This window comes from Engystomops pustulosus, chromosome 2, assembly GCF_040894005.1.
Source record: "Engystomops pustulosus chromosome 2, aEngPut4.maternal, whole genome shotgun sequence".
Taxonomy (NCBI): domain Eukaryota; kingdom Metazoa; phylum Chordata; class Amphibia; order Anura; family Leptodactylidae; genus Engystomops; species Engystomops pustulosus.
Window position 1 is genome coordinate 103,332,175 of NC_092412.1, and position 23,921 is coordinate 103,356,095.

General features: G+C 41.7%; 1 protein-coding gene across 7 annotated transcripts in view; it reads right to left on the reverse strand.

Moving 5' to 3' along the window:
* Positions 1–1,327: 1,327 nt before the first annotated feature.
* Positions 1,328–23,921, reverse strand: part of LIMS1 (LIM zinc finger domain containing 1) — a 51,792-nt gene continuing 29,198 nt past the window's right edge. For 3 of the 7 annotated variants that reach the window (XM_072135823.1, XM_072135829.1, XM_072135827.1), the window contains exons 2-11: positions 15,038–15,197; positions 13,394–13,460; positions 12,069–12,189; positions 11,200–11,349; positions 10,948–11,098; positions 9,838–9,930; positions 9,557–9,605; positions 5,285–5,360; positions 3,945–4,114; positions 1,328–2,721 (exon numbers count right to left, since the gene is read on the reverse strand). In XM_072135823.1, coding sequence (XP_071991924.1) covers positions 3,973–4,114; positions 5,285–5,360; positions 9,557–9,605; positions 9,838–9,930; positions 10,948–11,098; positions 11,200–11,349; positions 12,069–12,189; positions 13,394–13,460; positions 15,038–15,197 — 1,009 coding nt within the window. In that variant the 3' untranslated portion in view covers positions 1,328–2,721; positions 3,945–3,972. Of the gene's footprint in view, positions 2,722–3,944; positions 4,115–5,284; positions 5,361–9,556; positions 9,606–9,837; positions 9,931–10,947; positions 11,099–11,199; positions 11,350–12,068; positions 12,190–13,393; positions 13,461–15,037; positions 15,198–18,821; positions 19,146–23,921 lie in introns of those variants that run through there. The other 4 variants (XM_072135824.1, XM_072135828.1, XM_072135825.1 and 1 more) reach the window with 3 other exon arrangements.

Consider the following 23,921-nt stretch of genomic DNA (forward strand, 5'->3'; position numbering starts at 1 on the left):
TGTAGGGCAGTTAGTTTTAAGCACTTTTGAAATTGGATTAGTTACCTGAATCTTGTGCCTTCCTCTTGTATTCTGCAGACTTCCCCCTGTTGTCAGTTACACCTCCGATAGCTGTTGCTAGGCACATTCTGTCTTTACTGAGGAGCTGACTACAGAACGAGAAACACCCCCCTCTGTCTCCCTGCTCTCAGCCATTTACCTCATGGTTCAGTACTCCAGCACTCAGTCATGTGCTAACAGAAGCCCTAACTAATGTAGTAACCACACAACTACACTTATATCTCTCCCTCAGCTGTCCCTACACTTGTATATAAACAAATAACCACACAGACACAAGATGCAGAGGGTTCACAATCCCCTCCCCAATCACCTCACTCTCCACAGCAGGAAGTGAAATGGCAGGAGAGACTCTCCAAGTCTTGAAGCTGTCCCCTCATGTGCGGTGCTTTTTTTTTGCTCAGAATGACAGTTACACTTTAAATGTAATGCCATAACCAAGTTTGAGAAAAGGAGCTGGGCCGGGTGAGAGGAATTAGAGTGTTTACAGTACACGACACATGAAGTGGTCCATTATTGCTGTATTGTTGTGAGGGTGGAGGGCATGACGGACACGGCTTCAGGGTGCGTGCACAGACAGATGCAGTATTTAATGTCCAAGCCAGGAATGGAGTTAAAAAAAAAAAAAAGTAGTAGAACCTCTAAATTATATATTCTCACCCATTATGCTCCACACCTGCTTTTTGCTACAAACTGCATCTGAAAAGCTGAACATAAGAACACATTTGGGGGAGATGTATAAAATGTGTCAGTCTTTGACAGGGCAGAGTAAAACTAGACAGCTCTACATTGCAAACAATAAACTTGTACCATTGGGGTGCAAGATCTGCTCATATGCCGAAGATAGGAGAAAAGACTGCCTGAGTAATAGGACCTTTTCTATAATCTGCAGGTTGGTCAGTCGGCTCACACACACAGCCAGGGAAACCAAAGCCATGTGAACGAGCCCTCTGAAATACATGGTGTTGTGTACTAGATGCTGAAAAAACCTGGCTTTCCCATATTCATATATATAACTTAGTATTGTATTTGCTTTATAACTAAACAGTACTTAACTGCACAAGGGCCATGTGATGGATGGTATACGGACGACAACACTGTCCTGTTATGTGGAAGCAGGGACACTGCTGCATCTGTTCAGCAGGACTGCTGGATGGGTGATCAAGGTTGTATAGTTTATGTGTAAAGAAATTGATCACATCTATGTACAAGCTGTAAAATGCTTTACATTTGAATAACAATGTATAGATAAGAAATCCCAACAACACAATTTTACTTTAAGTGTATAGATTTTATTAACTGTTATATAAAAATATTCGATAATATTGTTGGACCTGGACCTGAGCATGTTTTTAGGGCAAGATAACTATCTGTATTTGATGTAATGTCTTATTAAGCAGGTCTCTACAATCCTATTTCTATAGCTCCTGATTATCTTAAGCCTTTATATACAGAGACCCAGGATGGGATTCAGCCATTTCTCCATAAAGGAGAACGACGAGCGTGAAAAAAGGTGTATGCATCATTACACATTAATGTAAGGAATAGGCATTTCATACAATGCCAGGACTATATAACAATATGTAGGTTGATAATCTGCAATAAAAATACTTCACATGTTCAAGATAAAAGCATGCTGCCAGGGAATGAACAGCACAGTGTATACTGCATAGTAGAAACCATAAAAAGCTCAAATTGTCATATATGGTCAAATAGCATAGCGACTAAAAGTATAATGGAGGGTTAAGGCACAAAATAATATAAAGCAATGAATGCCAGTGACATGCAGAGCTCAAATGAAATTCAAGTAATTCTCAATGCTCTGCGTAGTTTACATTCCATGATTCCCTTTTCTGATATTAAACTGTGAGTAGAGATGGGTTTGCTGTCTACCACACACGGGTAAAGGCACTAGATATGCATTGGTTGTGCAAGGTAAGTCCAAGATGCAGTCAGCCATCAAGCCCCGCTAGGAGCCTGGTGGGCAGCAGTCTATAGTCTATTTCATATACTCTTGAGATGCTATCTAAGTCTTAGAGTAGAAATATAAGAAATGATACTATGAACTATAGCGTAGCTTATGCTATCCATATGTTACCTATCTGCTGTGAAAAGGTCAGACAGCAGGGTTAAGACATATTTTACCTACCAAGAGGTCACGCGATAAGTAGTCTTAGGGCAGTTCTTGCTCAGACACATATGTGCTTACTCTAAGCAGACAGTCTACTCTAGAGAGCGTGAGCTTTTCAGTCACATACACAGTGTTATAGTGGATTAATACTGTTCTATACATGGTGACATGGAGCACATGAGACTATACATAGCAATACAGAAATGGCACTGGGTCCAGCTGCTGTGTTATTAATGAGGTGAAAGAATAAATGGCCTGTGCATTTTAGTTTAATATCATGCAGATAAATATATATTGCTGTGAATGTTAGTGCAGGCACCAGCCTCAGTGACTAGAACACAGTCAAGTAGAAGGTATGATCAATGCTCGACCAGCATGCTGCACGCTGCCGACACTCTATCCCACACACAGGAAAGGATTATTTTCTTGCTAAGGTTTCCGAGAGCTTTTTGAGTCGTTTCTTCAACTCCAGAGGGAACTTCTCATAGCATTTCTTACAGACTGGCTTCATGTCAAATTCCACAAACTTGTTCCTTAAAAAAATAAATAAAATGGTGATAAATATTCACTAAAGGCCAGAAAGCGTTTTCCCCTACAATCAAACATTTGGACAAATAATTATCCTCTCAAGTGTAGACAGCTATATAACAATTAAAAAAAGAGTAAAGAATTAAAAAAAGAGAAGAGTAAGCATTTCTCACAGTAAAACATGTCATACAAATAAGTCGAGTTCATTGTAGTGCGCCTTCACATCATAATACTGCCCTGAAAAGAAGAAAATCTGGCGCCCCATTGATAAATGTCCCCAATGATAAAATTCCAGGGTAAAAATATTGATGACTAGCTGGTTATATCAGATTACTGGGGGTCTGACCCCTGGTACCCCACAGGTCAACTATACTTGTAGTTCAGATCTGTAATTACTACTCTGGATGGAGCCTACTGCTTCCTGTTACCTTCTCTGTGCATTGAATGCATCGGTGGGACTATGCTAAAGTTAGGTCACTCATATTTTTAGCCTGTAAAATGATTTTTATTTATTTATTTATTTTTTATTAAGATGAAAGCTCTTAAAATTATAGGAAATCTTTGCGGTCCGAGAGGGTTATCCACAGCACAACATTTGCAATCAATTAAAAGTTATCATAAGAAAATGCATGCAAAGTGATAAGCAACCACACACTTGGATAAAAACTTACTATGCCCCACATAATTTGGCCAGTAGGTCCTGTCCACATGTGATCGGGAGTCTGTCTTCAGCCATGTGCTCCAGTGAATGGCTCATTTGTTTTATTTTCTGCACAACTCTCTAGTTATATCCTCTGCCCATGTGTATTCCCCGCTGCATGGACATGGGGCACCTCCTCTGTGATTTACCATTGCATTTAGTATGGTAATAACCATTATTCTCCCATTCTATTGATGTGGGACAGATATTGGAGGAGATTTATAAAGCCACCTGCTCCAGCCTTTTGATAAATACAATATGCAGTAATCTGCCAGGAAGGGTCCAGACTATAGCTAGTACAACTAGTACAAGCCTTGATAAATCCCCCATCAATTTCTAAAGACATGTATGCAAATTAAAGGTCATGGAGACAACTACTTCTGCAGGGGTACTGTAGACAAATTGATTGTCATTCTGCAATAATGGAGCTAACATATTGACATGCAGTATTAAACATATCACAATCCCAACTCAGCGTACACTCTAGAGATTAGTGAGTGAGCGTTTACACACAGTCAGGCCACTAACCCATGTGACAAGGAAATATAGAGGGAGATCACAGACAAGATCCTTTTTTCTTTTTGTCTTTATCTTTGGCATCTTTGGATAACTTGGAAAGCCGTCGTTTAAATTCATCTGGCATCCTTTCATAACAGGGCTTGCAAGTGGGCTTTAAATCTATCTCTACAAACTTATTCCTTAGCGAGCCAAAGGAAGAGAAAGAACAGAAGGAGAGAATAGAAGAAACAGAAGATACGGATACTAAAAGGCCAAGACTTCCACATAATAAAAGGTTTGCAGCTGAAGGGTAAAACAATCAGCTCCCCATCAGTCAGCTAGTAGACGAAAAATTTCAGATGCATCTCATTTACCTAGACAGAACCATAAATATTACAGCCAATTGACTGTTGCATACAAAGGGAACCTGTCACCAGCTTTTTCTAAACTAGCAGCCCCAACAGCGATGGTGTGAAATACGCTTTCCAGTATTCCTTCTTTTAGGTGAAATTCCCCTTATCTGGCAAAAGAGTTCGTCCTAGAGGGAAGTATCACCTCAGACGCCTGTATCTTGGGTTCTATAGAAGCCAGAATCATGGTTCTATTATCAGATTAAATAGGTCTGCGACCTACACAACCTCATGTCCGGACAGTTAAAAGAAAAAGGCAGAAATTGTATCTTTATCTGAAGCACACATTTCCAACTTTTCTTGCCCTTAAAGGAGGACCTTTCACCACCCCAAACTTATTAAATCTAACATACCAGAATATAGGGGCTTGCACACCGATTCGGTGGCAATTTGAATTTTTCTCCAAGCCCCCTCTGTTCCAGAGATATGAGCCCCGGTGTCTGACCAGTCAATTTTCGGCATCATCAGCGAGGAGGAGTTGCAGCACGGGTGGGGGTGTCAATATGTTAATCTTCTCTTTCCCCATGCAATCAGTGTCAGAGAACACTCTGCCTGCTGCGCTCAGCATAATAGTTTGGCATTGCTGGGTGCGCGCATCTGCATGGATCCTCTTGGCACACTGAATACAGCCTGGTCTCACGTTATCACGCTGTGTTCCATATGCAGAGCAGCTGCGGGCACCCAACAGTGCAGTGTGTGTGAGTTCACAAAAAATAGTGAATTCTAGACATTTCATACCCTACCTGAGGGAGCTGCTAGTTTAGTGGGGTAAACGTAGGCAAGAGGTAACCTTTAAGGTTTGTTGAGCCCTGATACAGCAGGTGTCTGCTATATTATACAGCCGAAATAGTGCATTGTGATGGCGGAAATTAAAACCTTAGATGCTACGGTTTTAGCCCATAATTTGTTCAGTCCATTGATGAAATAAATGTCTACAAGTGTATGCCATTTATAACTTACTTGAGGGTTAGCTTTGTGTTGCAGGTCGAACAAGCAAAACAGTTCACGCACCAGGCCTTGTTCAGAGCTGATACAACTGTAAAATAACAAAAAAGATTTTAGCCTTTTTAAAGGTATAACATAAATATATGATCTGAACTATATATGACAAGTCCCCACTCATTGCAGGATGACCACTATTTGTTTATTCAAAGAACGGAAAAAAAACAAAACAAATGTAACTGAACTCCATTTTTGAGAAAATTATTTTAGCACACATGAATATCCCACCACATGTCTGAGATACAGATCTGCAGTAATTCAAAACCTCTGGACTACAATTCCCAACTGCCAGGAGATGGCAGTATGATCACACAGGAAACCATGTATGACAAGCACATCAGCAGCATAGCTACAGTCATGGCCATAAGTTTTGAGAATGACACAAATATTACCGTATATACGCCGAGTTTTTCAGCACAAAAAATGTGCTGAAAAACGTCCCCTCGGCTTATACACGAGTCATATACGAGTTAAAAATACTTAAAAAATAATAAACGTATATACTCACCCTCCGGTGGCCCCGATGTGCAGCGCTGCTCCCCCGATGTCCGCGCGGCTCGTCTTCAGACTTCCGCGCCCGGTTTCTTTCTTCTGCAGGGCGCCGCCATTGTTCTTCTCCCGGGCGGCGCCTAGTATGACGTCAGCAGCATACTGATGCCGGCCAAGAGAGAGAGCAATGGCGGCGCCCGGCAGAAGAAAGAAGACGGGCGCGGAAGCCTGAAGATGAGCCGCGCGGACATCGCGGGAGCAGCGCTGCACATCGGGGCCACTGGAGGGTGAGTATATAAGTTTTTTTTTTTTTAATGCTGGGGCAAGCTGTATACTACTGGGGGCAAGCTGTATACTACTGGGGGCAAGCTGTATACTACTGGGGGCAGGCGTATACTACCGGGGGAAGGCTGGGCTGTATACTAGTGGGGGCAGGCTGTATACCACACGGGGCAGGCTAGGGTGCTGTATAGTGCCGGGGGCAGGGCTGCATACTACCGGGGGCAGGGCTGCATACTACCGGGGGCAGGGCTGCATACTACCGAGGGCGCTGCTGTATACTACTGGGGGCAGAATGGGCTGGCTGTATAATACTGGGGGCAGGCTGGACTGGCTGTATACTATAGGGGGCTGGTTGGCTATATACTGGGGAGGGGGGGGGGGGGTCTGTGACCAATCCATTTCCCACCCTCGGCTTATACTCGAGTCAATGTTTTCCCAGTTTTTGGTGGTAAAATTAGGGGTCTCGGCTTATACTCAGGTCGGCTTATACTCGAGTATATACGGTATATTTTCACATGATCTGTTGCCCTCTGGTTTTCATGTGTGCTTGTCAGATGTTTTTATCACATACAGAAATACAAGTGCAATCATATTATGAGTAACAAAAGCTTTTATTGACAGTTAGAATGAGTTGATGCAGCAAGTCAATATTTGCAGTGTTGACCCTTCTTCTTCAGGACCTCTGCAATTCTCCCTGGCAGCTCTCAATCAACTTCTGGACCAAATCCTGACTAATAGCAGTCCATTCTTGCACAATCAATGCTTGCATTTGTCACAATTTGTTGGTTTTTGTTTGTCCTCCCGTCTCTTGATGATTGACCACAAGTTCTCAATGGGATTCAGATCTGGGGAGTTTCCAGGCCATTGCCATATCTGTTTTGTTCCCTGAGTCATTTAGTTATCACCTTTGCCTTTTCCAGCAGGATGGAGCACCTTGCCATAAAGCATTGTTGATCACCAAACTGCTCTTGGACGGTTGGAAGAAGTTGCTCTTGGAGGACATTCTGGTACCATTCTTTATTCATGGATGTGTTTTTAGGCAAGACTGTGAGAGAGCCGATTCCATTGGCTGTGAAGCAACCCCACACATGAATGGTTGCAGGATGCTTTACAGTTGGCATGAGACAAGACTGGTGGTATGGCTCACCTTGTCTTCTCCGAAGAAGCTGTTTTCCAGATGTTCCAAACAATCGTAAAGGGGATTCATCAGAGAAAATGACTTTACCCCAGTCCTCAGCAGTCCACTCCCTGTACCTTTTGCAGAACATCAGTCTGTCCCTGATGTTTTCTCTGGAGAGAAGTGGCTTCTTTGCTGCCCTCCTTGACACCAGGCCTTGCTGCAAGAGTCTCCGCCTCACAGTGCGTGCAGATGCACTCACACCTGCCTGCTGTCATTCCTAAGCAAGCTCTGCACTGCTGGTAGCCCAATCCCGAAGCTGAAACACTTTTAAGAGACGGTCCTGGCGCTTGCTGGTCCTTCTTGGGCGCCCTGGAGCCTTTTAGGCAACAATGGAACCTCTCTCCTTGAATTCCTTGATGTGATAGATTGTTGACTGAGGTGCAATCTTTCTAGCTGTGATACTCTTCCCTGTTAGGCCAGTTTTGTGCAGTGCAATGATGACTGCACGTGTTTCTTTAGAGATAACCATGGTTAACAGAATAAAAAACAAGGATGCCAAGCCTCCTTTTAAAGTGTCCAGTGGTGTGACTCTTACTTAATCATGACAGATTGATCTCCGGCTCTGTCCTCATCAACACCCACACCTGTATTACTGGAGCAATCACTGAAACATTGTTAGCTGCTCCTTTTAAGGCAGGCCTGCAATGAAGTTGAATTGTGTTTTGGGGGAAAAAGTTCATTTTCTAGACAAATATTGACTTTGCAATTAATTGCTGTTAAGATGATCACTCTTTATAACATTCTGGAGTACATGCAAATTGCCATTATAAAACCTGATGCAGTAGACTTTGTAAAATTAACATTTTTATCATTCTCAAATCTTATGGCCATGACTGTATATAGCTGGCAGGGTCTCATTCCCCACAGGAGCCCCTGTCACGCCTGTGAATAGTACTCGATTCAGCCAGACTGGCCCATCCAGTATTAGCAGACCACGTTAGGGAACTCCTCACCACCAATTGGCCTAAAAACCACTGCCAGTATATTACCAAACAGCGTAACAACTTCTAGTTTTTGTTTCTTTCATGGTCCAGTGTGATGGCATCATCTACAAAATTATTTTTTTTTAATTTCTGCTGCAAACATAGCCTGCGGACAGTCAGGGCAGGATAGGATTTACACCAGACAGCCTTAAACGCCTATTAACTGGCTAACTTTAAAGTGTAACCATCATTCTGAGCAAAAAAAACTAAAATACATAATTCTGCTCCAGGTGTCCCTGGGAATCATTTCTCAAAGTATTTTCCCTGATGCCGACCAATGACACCATATCTAACGATCTAGGATCCATCTCATATCTATGTATCATCTATCCTCTATCTCTCTATCATCTAATTTTATCTCATATCTATCTATCTATATCCTATCTATTATCTAATCATATCTATCTATGTATCTACCTATCTAAGTAAAACTCCAGCACAGCACATGGGGGCACACAGCACATGGGGGCACACAGCACATGGGGGCACACAGCACATGGGGGCACACAGCACATGGGGGCACACAGCACGAAGACTTGGAGAGTCTCTCCTGCCACTTCCTGCTGTGGAGTATATGGTGATGTGGGAGTGGGGAATGTGATTGCTCTGCATATTGTGTCTGTGTGGATTATTTGTTTATATACAAGTACAGGGAAAGCTGAGGGAGAGAAAAGTGTAGGTGTTTTGTCACTACATTGGTTAGAGCTCCTGGCAGCACATGGCCGAGTGCTGGAGCACTGAGCCATGAGGTGAACAGCTGATTGCAGGGAGGAAGATGGGGGCGTGTCTCTAGCTCCTAGTCAGCTCCTCAGTGAAGACAGAATCTGCCTAGCAACAGCCATATGAGGAGTCACTAACAACAGGGGGAAAGGCTGCAGAATAAAAGAGGAAGGAGCAAGATTTGGGTAACTTCTGTTGCAGTATATGGCATTTTTGCAGCTCATTCATTACAATGAGCCACTGGCTCATTGTAACGAATCTGAGGAAGCCAGGTAGCCTCGGGTCAAACGAAGACCCGAGGCTACCATGGCATACCGATCGCCGTCCCCCAATGACGTTTGGGGGAGCGACGATCGTAATAAAGATGGCGGCGCCGCCGTCTTTTAAACGCCCCTGGCGACTTTGCAAGCACCGACCGCAGTTATTAGCGGTGGGGGTTTGCTGCAATATGCAACAACCCCCACCCTTGTATAAAGAGGACTCAGCCAGTGAGTCCTCTTCATACATTCCCTGTACCTGGGAGCGTTAAGGGGTTAATAGAATTAAAATTGGAAAGAAACTTTGAATGACACTTACCATCACCTTCAATTACACGATTGCAGTGGAAGCAAACATCTCCAAAAAGCTATGGAAATAAAGAAGAATTTCAATACCTATCTATGTTGATCATTTATAAAGAGATATATCAGACTGTCACACTAAGAGGTCACATTATAATAAAATCATAGAATTGTAGTGACCTCCAGTGGCACAAAGAAAACAGCACCATGATATTACAATTAAACTGATGAAATACAGTAGTGTAATATCTCCATACATAAATTTACACAAGTGCTCAGACATAGAATGTCACTGACCTGGTTGTAATGAGTCTCGCAGTAAGCCAGTCCCTTCCTCTCATAATGACGATGGCCCAGGAATGGTTTTTCACACTTCGCACATACAAAGTGCTGCAGAAAATCATAAGAAAATCACGTCAAGTGCCAATTACCACCATTTATAATGTATTTTGTAACTATGGCCTAAGATCTGCCGATTTACTCATGAACCAATTGCCAAAGCCACAAAACTGAAACCTTGTGCTGTTCCTGCAGCTTACACATTCTCTTCTCTGGTCATTGGCGTGTAAGTTCCAATGACAAGAGCCATGAGCTAGGGGCCTAGGGCCCCTTATTTGCAGCCTGTGAAATGTACATGTTCTTCTGCAAGAGACCTTAGTCAAAGTAGAAAAAAACATCAACAAATCTACAAGTTATAAAGCAATTGGCTTGAGATTACTAACCAACAGAACTACCCACAAAATTCATTTTGAAAATAGTAGAGCCCTCTTAGTTCAAGCATTTTGGGATGAAAAATAAACACAGGATAATAAATCAATAGATAATAGACTAAATTATATACAGGCGGTCCCTGTAAGAACACCTGACTTACATACGACCCCTAGTTACAAACAGACCTCTGGATATTGTTAAATTACTGTACTTTAGTACTAGGCTATAATAAACAGCTATAACAGTTATCACAGGCGTCTGCAATGAAGCTTTATTGTTAATTCTGGTTCTTATGACAATCCAACATTTTTAAAATCCAATTGTCACAGAGACCAAAAAAAAATTTGGCTGGGGGTTACAATGGTAAAGTATACAGTTCCGACTTACATACAAATTCAACTTAAGAACAAACCTACAGTCCCTATCTTGTATGTAACCCGGGGACTGCCTGTACTGTATACTTAGATGCATATAGCACTTTTGCTTTTCACAAATATGTACGACTCATTCCTATCACAAATATATCAAGACACATGACCCTTCCAATAATATATAACATATCCTACTGTGTATGGGGTTACCCGCTGGGGAGGTGTTCTTATATGAGAAAGTATTTAAATTTTGAAATGAAAAAAAGACAGACAGATTACTGCAGAACTGAGGTGGGTTTGTTAGCTTCTAACTGATTCTTCTTACCTCCACATGCCATTGCTTTCCCATAGCATTCACCACCCGACCCTCAATTGGTCTCCTGCAGGCTCCACAGATAGGAACACCCATCTTGTCATGGCAGGGCAGGCAGTAGAGTTCTCCTTTCAATTCCCGGGCATCCGCTGTGAGCTCCTTGCTAAAGACACAGGCAATGATAAGATATATTATGGTACATTTCCTTATGCTTCCACCTAGAAGAGAAAAGCTACACTAATGATATTGCATTATGTGTCATACCCGCAATTGGCACAGTTGAAGTGATCAGGATGGTAAGGATCATTCTTGAATATCAGTGGCTGCTCATCAATTATGGCGTGGCACTTCTGGCAGATGTATTTCCCTAGGCCCCTGGCTTTCTCCCGATTGTGACATGGACGACACAGGTGTCTGGAAAAGAAATATCAGGTTTAAATTATTAATGCTGGAGTAAATCTTCCTGTTGTGTGCATCATCAAGGGTTATTTCCTGAGAGACTGAAAACTGAGGTGGTCCCCATGTGACATGTTAATGGACATCTACCACCAGATTACTAAAGCTGCTTGTTATGTCTAGTGGATGGGAGTCAGGGGGGGGGGGGTTCGGGGATTCTGCATGTATTTTGGCTTCTTTATTGCCTAAATAATAACTTAGTATAAGAGCCGGAGGCGCTCAGGCTGATATTTAAAATTTCACAACTTATTGGGTTTTATGTATGATCTTTTTACATAATTCATGATCACATTCTAGAATTGGCAACTCCATAACATGTCTGTTATATTTGGGTTTATTACTGTATATACTACGGGATGCCCCAATTCCATACATTGCCCATTCAAGTTACCAAAATGTTTGTTATATATTCTGCTATTATTAATTGTCCTGAAACCATCACTTGTTACCTCTGTATGGAATAACTCAGACTATATTATAAAGAGCATTTTCTGTGGTCAGATATCACATCAGAAATTGATCTTTTTGAGTTATATTAAATATATAACATTAATATTGTGCAAGAAATCAGCAAACATTGCCATGTCCAAAAAATTAATTGGATAGTATATGCCCATGCCAAGAAGCCACATCCCATGCGGTCACCTACAAGCCAGTGTCTGGGTACGGTCACTCACCTGCCTGCGTTCTTCACAAAGCCAATGTCTGCCAGGACTTGCTGACAGATATCACAGCGGAAACACTCGGGGTGCCAGCTATTATTCATTGCCTTGATAACACGGCCAATTATGAATTCACCTAGAGATTGATGAAAGGTTAACTTCTACCTCTATTTATGTGGCAGAAACACAAACAGCACACACTGGAAGGATCAATAAAACACAATGTCAAAGATAATATGGTGTTATAGTGTGTTCATAAAAGCATAATCACATCCAGCAAATGGGATTGCTATAAAGACACAACTAACCCTCACCAGTGATATATAAATGGATGTAGTTTGTTATAGATATGTTGCTTTTATTCCTGCTTGCTATCGGCCTCTATTTACCAGTATATGAATGTATGTGTGTGAGATATATATATATATATATATATATACACACATACATATACACACACACTATTTTCTGATGACCTATAACTAGTGCACAGCTACCTGTTCATATAGCAGTCATAGTGCTGGCAATAAGTGTGGAACATATCATCTTGTTAATGTTACCCCCAGTGACCTATGTCAAGTGGCCAAGTACATATAGGAGCTATATGGTGCTTTTTCCAAGTGATTCATCCTAAAGAAATAATTTTAGTCAGGCAAGTCAACGTATTGCTAATATATCAGTATATCACTCAGACCTTGTTGGGATTAAGATTGTACAATGAAGTCTTATAAAGCACATACAGATGACTGCTATGTGAAGCTAAGCAGAGACCCAGCTTGGCAGCACACTCCTAGTTAGACCCCTTGAGAATACAATATAAAGGCCCATAGTCTAGGAATAGTATAGTTATGAGATAAAAAGAAGCATTTGTATCTTTGTGAATGTCAAAAGCTTCAAAGGGGGTTTATTCCTTCAATTTCATGTCTCTGTCATTGCATGTACAGTAAAAACTTCAGCCTGAACAACAACCTTCTCGTTCCTTCCGGCCGCGAGTCTAACAAGCTACAGCTTTATTTTTCCATTATCTCAAATGTTTCAGTTTGTGAAATATGGACATGTTTCCCGCACTGAACACTGTCAGCATCATAGTACAAGTTCCTGTAGGACTACTGCTTTCTGTAATGCACCAAAGGAAAGGCCGCCAAAGACTTTCTACAAAGTCTGAAATTCTGCTATATCCGGAACAGAAAGCATTTGTTCAAACAAGAAAGTTTGGATCTAGAGAGCTCAGTGAGAAGAACTGAAATTTTCTGGAGTCATGTCCAATTTACAAGCATTTAGATTACCACTGCATACTGGACAGCAGGCCAAAATGAAAACACAATAGAAACTGGTCTTACCGCACTGATGGCAGCATGGCGCGAAGAGCATCTGGAAGTCATGTTCACAGTACTTCCGGCCCTCAAACTAAAATACAGAATACACGCAAGTCATAAGTAACTATACATATGGTGCACAGTTCAGTAAGGATGTAGTAATATTCTTGTTTTGGACGGTAAACTATTATGGGAATAATGTAATATTTTCAGGTCGTGTCAGTTAGAAATTTCATAACTAAGGACTACAGATACTTACCTCATGGGGTATGGTGCCGCAATATAGCAAGTGGCACTGGTTAGACCACTGAAAGATGGAAATACCAATACAAACCAGTACAGAAAAAACAGGTACACTGCCAAGCCCAGTACATGAATCACGGATATGCCGTGACCGGATTTCACGGACTGAACCGAGGACAGCCATGTGTTTTTAGCGCCTGGCCTAGTACACGATCTAAATGGGGAAGATGACCACAGTTATTCTAAGATAACCAAACTGAAACCGTAGGTCACCCGCTTTCTTTTTTAAACAGATTATTGATTTGCAAAGATTTTAGACATCAGTAATTAAAAAAGAGGAGTATACAGACACAATAAACCCTAATAAGACATTAAGAAGTAAAAGAACAGGGTATCAAATTGATCTGAAGAGTTGTATATATATTTTTTTTTAATAAAGAATGCTTATTACACTTATATCTGCATTCCAAAAGGGAAGAGAGATATCAGGTGAGATGTCTACTTTGTTGAGAATCGCAACAAAGTAGTGCAGATAATAAGAATCTCTCAAACATGAATATGCACATTTAATACGTCGGCACTCCGTCACTGCACTATTCATTAGAAACTATGACAGAACATCGATGGGAATCACTGCTATCTGAATGGGCCCAGAAACACCAAATCAGTTTTTCTTGTTATGTTACACTGTCAAGGGCCAGAGTTAGGGGGGCGTCAAACTGGGCATTTGCCCAGGGCCCCCTGCATGTGGAGGATGTATTTCTCTTTTAATATCCCTTGGTTGAAAATCCTTATCATCTATTTATATATCTGCCTATCTAACTTTTTGTCTATTTATTATCTATCCATCCAACAATCGATCCTCTATCAACAATTTTTAACGCAACTATCAGGCAGTCACTAAGCAAATAATTAAATAAATAATACATGTGGCACATTTTTGTATTTCTCCTTTGATGCTCAGATCTGTAACAGTATATGCAGAGAATTACAAAAAGCAGAAGTAACCAAAGTGTAAAAATGGGGCAACACCCTGAATTGTTAACTCTATGTGGTCTGTTAAAAATCTGATTCCAGTTGGTAAAGTTTGAGGGAAACGACCTTGAATAAACTACCAACCTGAAGCCTTATGAAAATTCTATAGATACAATTCTAAAAACTTTAAAATCAAATTCATCTGCACTTTCAAGATGCATTTTCAAAGTTTGTGTTCATGTAGGCCGACACCGCAGGCACCTAAAACTCCCAGAATTGGGCGGCCTAATGCAAAGCATATCTGTAATTTGGGTGGCGGTCTACAAGAGGTTTTTTACTAGTTATACTTTTTTATAACAAGGTCACTGGGTTATAACAAGGTGCCGACATAGTAACTGCTAAATGCTGGTTCAACAAGCCGGATACTTTTGGAAGTGAAGATGGTATTACCTCATAGAAGAGCCCTTCTGGAAACTGTTGGAAGCACTGCGCGCAGACAAAGCATTGCTCATGGTAGAGCTCTCCGTTACTGTTCACAATCTTCTCTGCAGGGGCGAAGCCAGACCTACAGCGCTCACACATCGCGTTCGCCAGGGCATTCGCCATGTTGCTATAAGAGAGGAGAAAGAGGAGACATTCAAAATCAGATTTTTCTTTAATAAGTAAATATGCTGTGTCTTATAAATGTATGATGTTGGAATATAGAAAAGATAAAAATCAATGTTCCTGTATTAAATGCACTAATCACTCAAACTGGGCCAGCAGGCAAGTAAACTGTTAAACAGATTAGATTTTTTTTACATGAGATGCCAAACACAGTCCAAGGAGAAAAAAAAAAAATCAGCACTCAAAGAATCACTAGTAGACAAAAATATGCATTCACTCACGTAAACTGAATACAACCACTGAATAGTTTTACAGCACTGATTCCTAGAGCACTTCTCTTTACAGACAATCCCGGGTAACGTACAAGATAGGTTCTGTATATTTTAGAATTGTAGCTCCAGAAAAAAAAAGCTACACTGTTACAGCTGTTTATTGTAGCCTAGGACTAAAGTACAATAAATTACCAATATAGGGGTCGTATGTAAGTCGAGTGTTCTTAAGTAGGGGACCGCCTGTATTGAATAGTTAGTCTAAGATTGTAGAGCAGTGATGGGGAACCTTTTAGAGACCAAGTGCCCAAACTACAACCCATACCCACCTGTTTATCACAAAGTGCCAGCATGGCAATTTACTCCCCAACTTATTGCTCCCCGCTCGGTTGTAACTTTCACTTGTAACAGTGTTCTAATGACACCAATACAGAAGATAGAATGAGGACCAATTATTCCTGTTCCCCAGAACAGGAAGAAATATTTTGCCTGGAGAAGGAGCAACAATGATAATTCTGATCTGTCCACACCTTCCCAATCCTCCTTTAGTCCGAGGCAGCTCTGTTGCTTTATAATAACATTGAGCATGACAAGTCCTGGGCTCCTGGGAGTGCAAGTGGCTAATTGAGTCCTCTTTGGTGATGGCCTGGGTGCCCAGAGAGAGAGCTCTGAGTGCCACCTCTGGCACCCGTGCCATAGGTTCACCACCACTGTTGTAGAGGATTTCCCCAGAGGGAAAATACATGATTAGGGCCCAAAATTTTACTGATGAAAATACTGTTTTTAAGACACAGTGCTGAAAGATTTAAAAACCCACTTCTCCCAGCCTTATAAGAGTAGACTTTCTAATACTTATGGGCATAATATTATACTGGGTTTAATTCACCAAGAGCATACCCTTGACAAAGTGTCCTACATGTCGGGGATCGGCTCCTTTGGTCTGTATACATACATTTTCATACTGCCCTCTTGCTCTGCCCTGTTTGACTTTTTCCATCTAGCAGGATTTCTGCTGATAGGGGATTTGGCTATTGGATTCAGTGTAGCAGGAGTGAGTCTCCACATATATTTTCTTAGAAATTAAAGGGCCCACATAAGGTCACAATGTATACTAAGTTTTGTTCCTCTTTTTTATGTGGCTTTAAATTTCCCATTTACTAAACATATACTTTTACTGACAATGTATGCAGTCTTGGATTTATCTTGTTGGGTACATAAAATTATGTAATTATTGTATGATGGATAGCTAAAGGTTGGCACTACCCGAATCTGGTTCAATTGACAACTAGGCGTTACCATTCTCCTAGTCACAGGGGTGTCTCCCTACACTGATGTGTACACCGCGTCTGGAAAACCCCTATTGGCAGCCCTGAGTAACAACACAACATAGCTCTGTGAAAAAAGTGGTTGCAGAATACAACCATTTACTAAAAGCATACATATCAGGCATGGGGACTTATGCCTAAAGGAAATCTACTATCAAAATCAAGCCTAATAAACCAGGGAGACTTACTGATAGATCCAGGCCTTTCGACTGTGGTCATCTTATATTTGTTATCCATGACTTCCTTCCTTCTAAAATCCAAAGCACCTCAGTGCTGTAGATTAAGAGACCTTCTCTGTTGATAAAAATAATTTCTTTATTTATATAGCACACACAGAGCTTGCCAGATCGGTCCCTGTCCCCATGGGGCTCACAATCTAATCCACCTACCAGTATGTTTTTGGAGGGAGGAAAATGGAGGACCCAGAGGAAACCCACACAAACACAGAGAGAACATACAAAGAGTTTGTATGTTCTCTCCGTGTTTTTCTCCCACACTGGTAGGTTGATTAGATTGTGAGCCCCTTTGTGGACAGGGACTGATTTGGCAAGCTCTGTGCATCATTGCGTAATCTGTGTGCGCTATATAAATAAAGAATTATTACAAATTGCAGATGTTGACCTGGATGGGACTTGACCCCAGCGCTGCAATTCTGTAGTACTAACCACTAAACTACCGTGTTGTCCCTGTTCATTGTAACAGCCTGTGAATCTGCAGCACTGAGAAGCTCTGGTAAGAGTAGTATTATTATAAAAAGTTGATTTTAGAAGCAAGGAGTTACAGATTACAAATAAAAGATTACCACAGTCACAGTGCATGGATCTACAAGTAAGTGTTGGTTTATCATGCTTGGTTTTGAAGGTAGATTTTCTTTAAACACCACCATCAGTGGCTTGAACTTCTCCCATATATCAACTGAATCCAGCAACTTCCAATAAATTACTGTAAAGTCCTCACTAAGCCATGCTCACCATAATACCCAATACCTAGTCCTGTGGTCTAAGGAATGGCCTATATGTGCACATTGCCTGGACAGACGCTGCTCCGTGGAATGTGATTAAAACGGAACAGACATAAATTCCTAAGTATTTGCTAAACCACAAAAACCTAAAAATAACTGGAACAAAGGAAAAGGAGGGCACCACATATGCGGCTACACCAGCTGGTGGGTGCTGATCACAGGCTGTATGACATGTCAACTTTCCTTACAAACTATCTAGTTATACAAGAAGAAAAAAAATCCAAGATTACTCTACTAAAGCTGGCCACACTCTTTATACAGAAGTCTCCATGGACTCCCTGGACACATGCAGGGAAACTGGCGCTGCCAGACTCCTCTGGGGTAGTCTCACTCCTGACAGCAGAAGAATTGGACATCTACAATTCAACAGACCAATCCTTAACTTCCCCGACATCTGCCATTAGGGGAGATTTATGGGACCCACCACACACATTACAAGACCAGACGTGGCAGATAAAATGTTTGGCAAGCACATAACATCTGTCATAACAGTAAAAGTACATTGTGTACATTAATGAAACAAGTAAATGTCTTGTTCCCATGTTGTATATAAATAGTTGAAGTCACAGGCTCCAGACAGATGAGATTGGGAGCCTATGATAACTCTTCCTGTCCCTTAATCTGGTAGTTGAAAAGTTATAGAAAAGCTTATTTATGATGTTTTCATATATAAATTCACTGAACTCAAGTTTTGGGCATATCTGTCAATATAGGTTCATGCATTATAATCTAATCCAGAAAAGAATCATCCTCCTATTGTCAAGGAAAACACTGCCAAAGCCACCACCTGGTCTGGCTCAAAATATATTTGCTTTAAAATCACTGGCATTCAAACAGTTTTCCATGAATAATATGTGTAGTCGTATAGTACATTAGTAACCACAATGCAGGCATTCTGCGGACGCGATCCACCCATTAGCCTTCCTGGTTAGAACCAAAGAATTTAGCTTTTTTCCCCAGCCTGAAATAGGCACTCCAGCCAATAATCCAGGTAAAGGCTCATCTTCACTTACAATCTGGCATAGAAGTCACAGATCTCTTTGTAGACTTTGACATCGCTGCGCCTCCTCTGTAGGTTTGACACCGGCTTCTCATCCTCTCCTCCACCTTCCTGTGGTAGAAAATCGGCGGTGACCTCCATAGGAGGCAGTTCTCCATTTTCCGGGATGTCAGGGTGCATCCTGGACTGAACTTCCATTTTTTTTGTTTCTGCTAGATTTTCTAAAGGGTCTGAAGTAGATGTCGGAGTTGGTATAGGACGGCCGGAGCAGGAACAAGTGTTCCAAGCTGTACTCCGGCAGTGTCAGGCTGACTCCCAGGCAGATCCATTACAGCGCTGCCCACATTCCAGAACACAGATTCCTAGTAAGGATGTGGAGTAGAAAGCACGTCACTCGATAGGTGGGACTCGGCTGCTCCACGGCTGTTGATGTTAAAAATTCCATCCCCCCCAAAGGGTGGAAACCTGACAGTAACAGCAGAGCTCAGCATGGTTTATGGATCCTCAGCAGAGACATCTCGGTCTCTGGAATCTCCCTGTCCATCTTCAGCGTATACGACAACAAAACAATGTTGATAATTACTGGTGACATCTCTTCTGAAATCTTCTACAAACATTTCATTACTTTACAGGAAATGTGTTCTATGACTAAATATTTAAGCTGTGCGGCCTAAATCGATCCCCTGGAACTACATCAGGCATACAATGAAGTCTGCGGAGGCCATCACCGGCAGAAAAATGTGATTGATGTATTTCAGGATCAATGTAAGAGTGTCTTAAAGGGGTTTGCCCATTAAAGGAAATTCTCAGATCTTTATTCCCTAGTGATGCCAACATGATAAAGATAATTTAACCCCTTACTATTGCAATTTTACTCAGTTTAGTGCCGATTCTGCTGCATTAGCTGCTCAGTGTATAATTCAGCCCTGGGGGTGGGTAGTAGACACTAGAGCAGATTTACTTACCCGGTCCTATTGCGATCCAGCGGCGCGTCCTCCGACGAGGATTCGGGTCTTCTGGCTATTCACTAAGGTTGTGCACCCGATGTCCACCAGGTGTCGCTGCTGCGCCTAGGTCCACCAGAGTTCACCTGGTTCTTCTCGGCGCATGTGAGTGCTTGATTTTGCGACACACTTCGTTTTTTAAATTCCGCGGCTTTTCCGAATCAGTCGGGTTTTCAGATGGCCCCGCCCCCGATTTCTGTCGCGTGAAACCCAGCAAAAAAGTCGAGAAACCTGACGAAAGTGCGGCCACGGAGCCCTTAGTAAATGAGCCCTACTTTCTCTGTGCTATGCTAATGCAAGAGATACTGTGTGCGGACAATGTGCTTGCATTACCATGGTACAAGGTTTATCTACATTTTCATTTAGCTTCTGAAGTTTCTACTAATATCTGACATAAAAAAAATATAATAAAACACATGAAAACACATGTTCAATATTACATAAAGTTCTGAAAGTGAGTCTTATTAAAACCTTAATAACCACGGACATACTTTTTTTTCAATGTAAAGGCTGATCATTAAAGGAAATCTACCATAAAACAAGAAAGGAACCAGGGACACTTTATAGATCCAGTCACCGTGACTGTGGTAATCTTCTTATATTTGTTATCCATGGCCTCCTTCCTTCTAAAATCAATGGTTAAAATTATGGTAATGCATCTCAAGAGCACTGGTGGAGGGGGTTACCAGAGCCCCTCGATGCTGTAGCCTCACAGGCTGTTACACCGTCTCCCTTCTCCCAATCTGATCCCTCAACACTAATCTCACTGCAGCAGAGGAAGTTTCAGCACACAATGGGAGGTTGAAGGGATCAGATGGGAAGGGGGAGACAGTGTAGCAGTCCGTGGGGCTACAGCAAGGAAGGGCTCTGGTAATGACCCCAAAGCACTTGAGGCTCATTAGCATAATTAAAAAGTTTATTTAAGAAGGAAAGAGGCCATTGATGACAAATTTAAGATTACCACAGTCACAGTGCCTGGATCTATGAGTAAGGAATGTAACGGGGACAAATATGTGGCTGCACCATTTACGGACGCATATAGGTCCCCATTGACCTCTATGGCACCCGGTCACAGTGCGGTGACCCCGCCCCTCTCAATAGAGATGCACGGCCTTTGGCCGTGCACACATGGTAAGAGAGGACATATCCTATCTTTTCCCCCTGTGCCGCACATGTGGGGCACCACATCACTCCAAGCACCCATTGCAGTCTATGGGGGACATACTTGCGGCTGTACATACATCCCCCATATGGTCGTGTGAATGCAGCCCTATAGTGGTTGTACCAAGTTTGCCTGTTCTTACAATCTAAACAAGAGAACGGATTCACTAATCATGAGAAATGGGTCTTATTCTCAGTAATTGGTGGATTCAATACTATGGGATCTTCAAAAAATTGAGCACACAACATAGCTATTTACCAGCACTTCCATTCACTTTCTATGATGGTGCTGGAAATAGCTGTGCTCAACAATTTCCCACACTCCTTTAGTATTTAGCAGGCCGGCAGTAAGCATGCTTGACCAATCGCTCCATCGATTAGTGAGATGGAACCCCTAAAAACAGACAACACTAGCGCTACAGCAACATGACAATTCTCCAGAATCAAAAACTGCGCGATTTTGTTGAAATTTGGTAGCGATCAATTACTATCTTTATATTCTTAACGTCTTTTGGCCTAGGAATTTGTACAACTGACATAAAGGCTGCTTTAACTCTGATCACTGGCCTACACTGGCTCTACAATTTTAAGCTATCCTGTAAATTTTATTCCTCTAGTATTGTAGAATAAAACCATACACACCAAGTACATCCATGTGATCTACTAGGGTTAACAGACATGTGGTACTAGTGTTATTACTATGTGACAAGTAGAAGGAAAACAGAAGCCATGATTAACAGTGTAATAAAGCGGCATCCTCTGCTGGAGATCCTCTTACATGCCTGAAATCCTTATAGGGCTCTATTCTCTTTCAGAGCTAGACTCTCTGGCATTGGGTTGCATTGCTTATTATAGAAATGACCGCATATCCAACTCACCCTCGAGTCTGACCTTTATAGAAAATGGGAAATAGGAGAGGAAGGTGGGAACCACTTTGCTGAATTGTATACAAAAGAAGCCCTTAATGAGGATTAAAATGTGCTAAAGGTAAACACGGAGGTCCACAAATGCACACAAAAACTTTTTGGGAAAAAAAAAAAAGTAAAAATTGTATTAAACAGTGATCTTCTAGAGGGGTTTTAGCCTGCAGCATGTCAATAATTGATGATTGTTTATCCCCCTCTTTCAACCCTGAAAACTGGAGGAATTCTGCTGCCATTTACACAGGAAAACAAGATTTCTATCATGAGATGTAAATAGCAGCGAGTCTCCCCAGCCTTTTTGAGACTTTCCAGTATTAATAAAGCCACCTAGATCGGGACAAGAGAAGCCTGATCACTGTAGGTTAGCCGCAGTAAAACCAGCAGCAATTTACAGATCTACAGCAATTTTTTTTTAAATGGGTACCAGTAATATTTTTTACAATTACATTAAATTAATTGTTGATAGATATCCACTTTTTGAAGTGGATACAAACCGGTAACAAGTGAATGTGCGCTGGTAAAGCTTGGCCTCAATTCTGGTTAGTTGCACAGCTATGATGCTGTCATCCATCATAACAATCTTCAATTTTGTTAACATTCTTTTACCTGTGAAAAGTAAATGATATAGCAAGCTGTTCATGATATCAGTCACACGCTACATGTCATGGAAAAAAAATAGCTGTTGTGCAGTAAGGCATGGCCCGTGGGAGGAGATGAGATTCTTCACATACTGGCACCCTAAGGCTACAGGAAAACCATTGCAGCATGTGTAACACTTCCGACAGCTAATCTAGCTGCAGCTCTGTACCTGGTACACAGCAAGTACGTTATTTTCTCCTATAGCCAGGATGACACATAGATACAACACTAACCAACCTCTGCACTAGCAAATGTATTCTCTAAATGTTGGCAAACAAGCTGTTCTACACATTAAGCTTCTCTTCCCTGACTCAATATATTATAGAAATGATAATTGGGGTGGGTTTATACCAGTTCAAAACTTCTTCAGACAATACGAAAATGCCACTCCTTACAAACGCTTGAATAATACATTTTGGAGAGGGGCTACAGAAGTTTTCATGTAGCAAGGATTCTACCACCTGTAACTTTCTTAGTTATGTTCATTTTTAATAATTATTATATATTTACGTTAATTTTATAAGTAAGTGTCAAGGGTTTATTCACATTTTAAGTGTATTAACCTAAGCATAAATGTAATGCAGTATTGCATTTATAAGTTGTCCCTTTATCATTGTGGTAGAAATGCGGCATGCATGTGTAGAGAAGGACGATGGCCAAGTAAAAATCTTTTTTATTCAATATGCATTAAAATACAAAGCGTCCACATAGTAGAAATTACCTACCAGTTTCACCAGCAAGCTAGACCATGAATTAGGCTAGCTGCCGAAACGCGCAGGTCTAGACCATGAAGAAGGCTTGCTACCGAAACGCATAGGTCTAGACCATGAAGAAGGCTTGCTGCCGAAACGCATAGGTCTAGACCATGGAGAAGGCTTGCTGCCGAAACGCATAGGTCTAGACCAGGGGTAGGGAACCTATGGCTCGGGAGCCATATATGGCTCTTTTGTTGGCTGTACCTGGCTCTCAGACAGATTTTTAATAAATAGTAATGGCTCTAGTGTGTCTTAGACTGATCACAGGACACAGGCAGCGATGTTACCGCTGCCTAAGTCTTTTGACCAACCAAGGCACCATTGCCACCATTGTCTAAGCCTCGGTCAAAAAGAAGAGCGTGGGATTGATGAGGAGCTGGCTGCAGGGAGCGCAGGTAGATGAATATTCTTTTTTTTTTTCTGTGACTACCTATCTTCTGGGAAGAATGTGCTGTGGCTACCTATATACTGGGGGTGCATGTGCTGGGGATACCCATCTACTTGGGGGCATCTGCTGTGGCTACCTATCTACTGGGAGGCATGTTCGGGGGCTACCTATATACTGGGAGGCATGTGCTGGGGCTACTTATCTTCTGGGAAGCATGTGCTGTGGCTACCTATCTACTGGAAG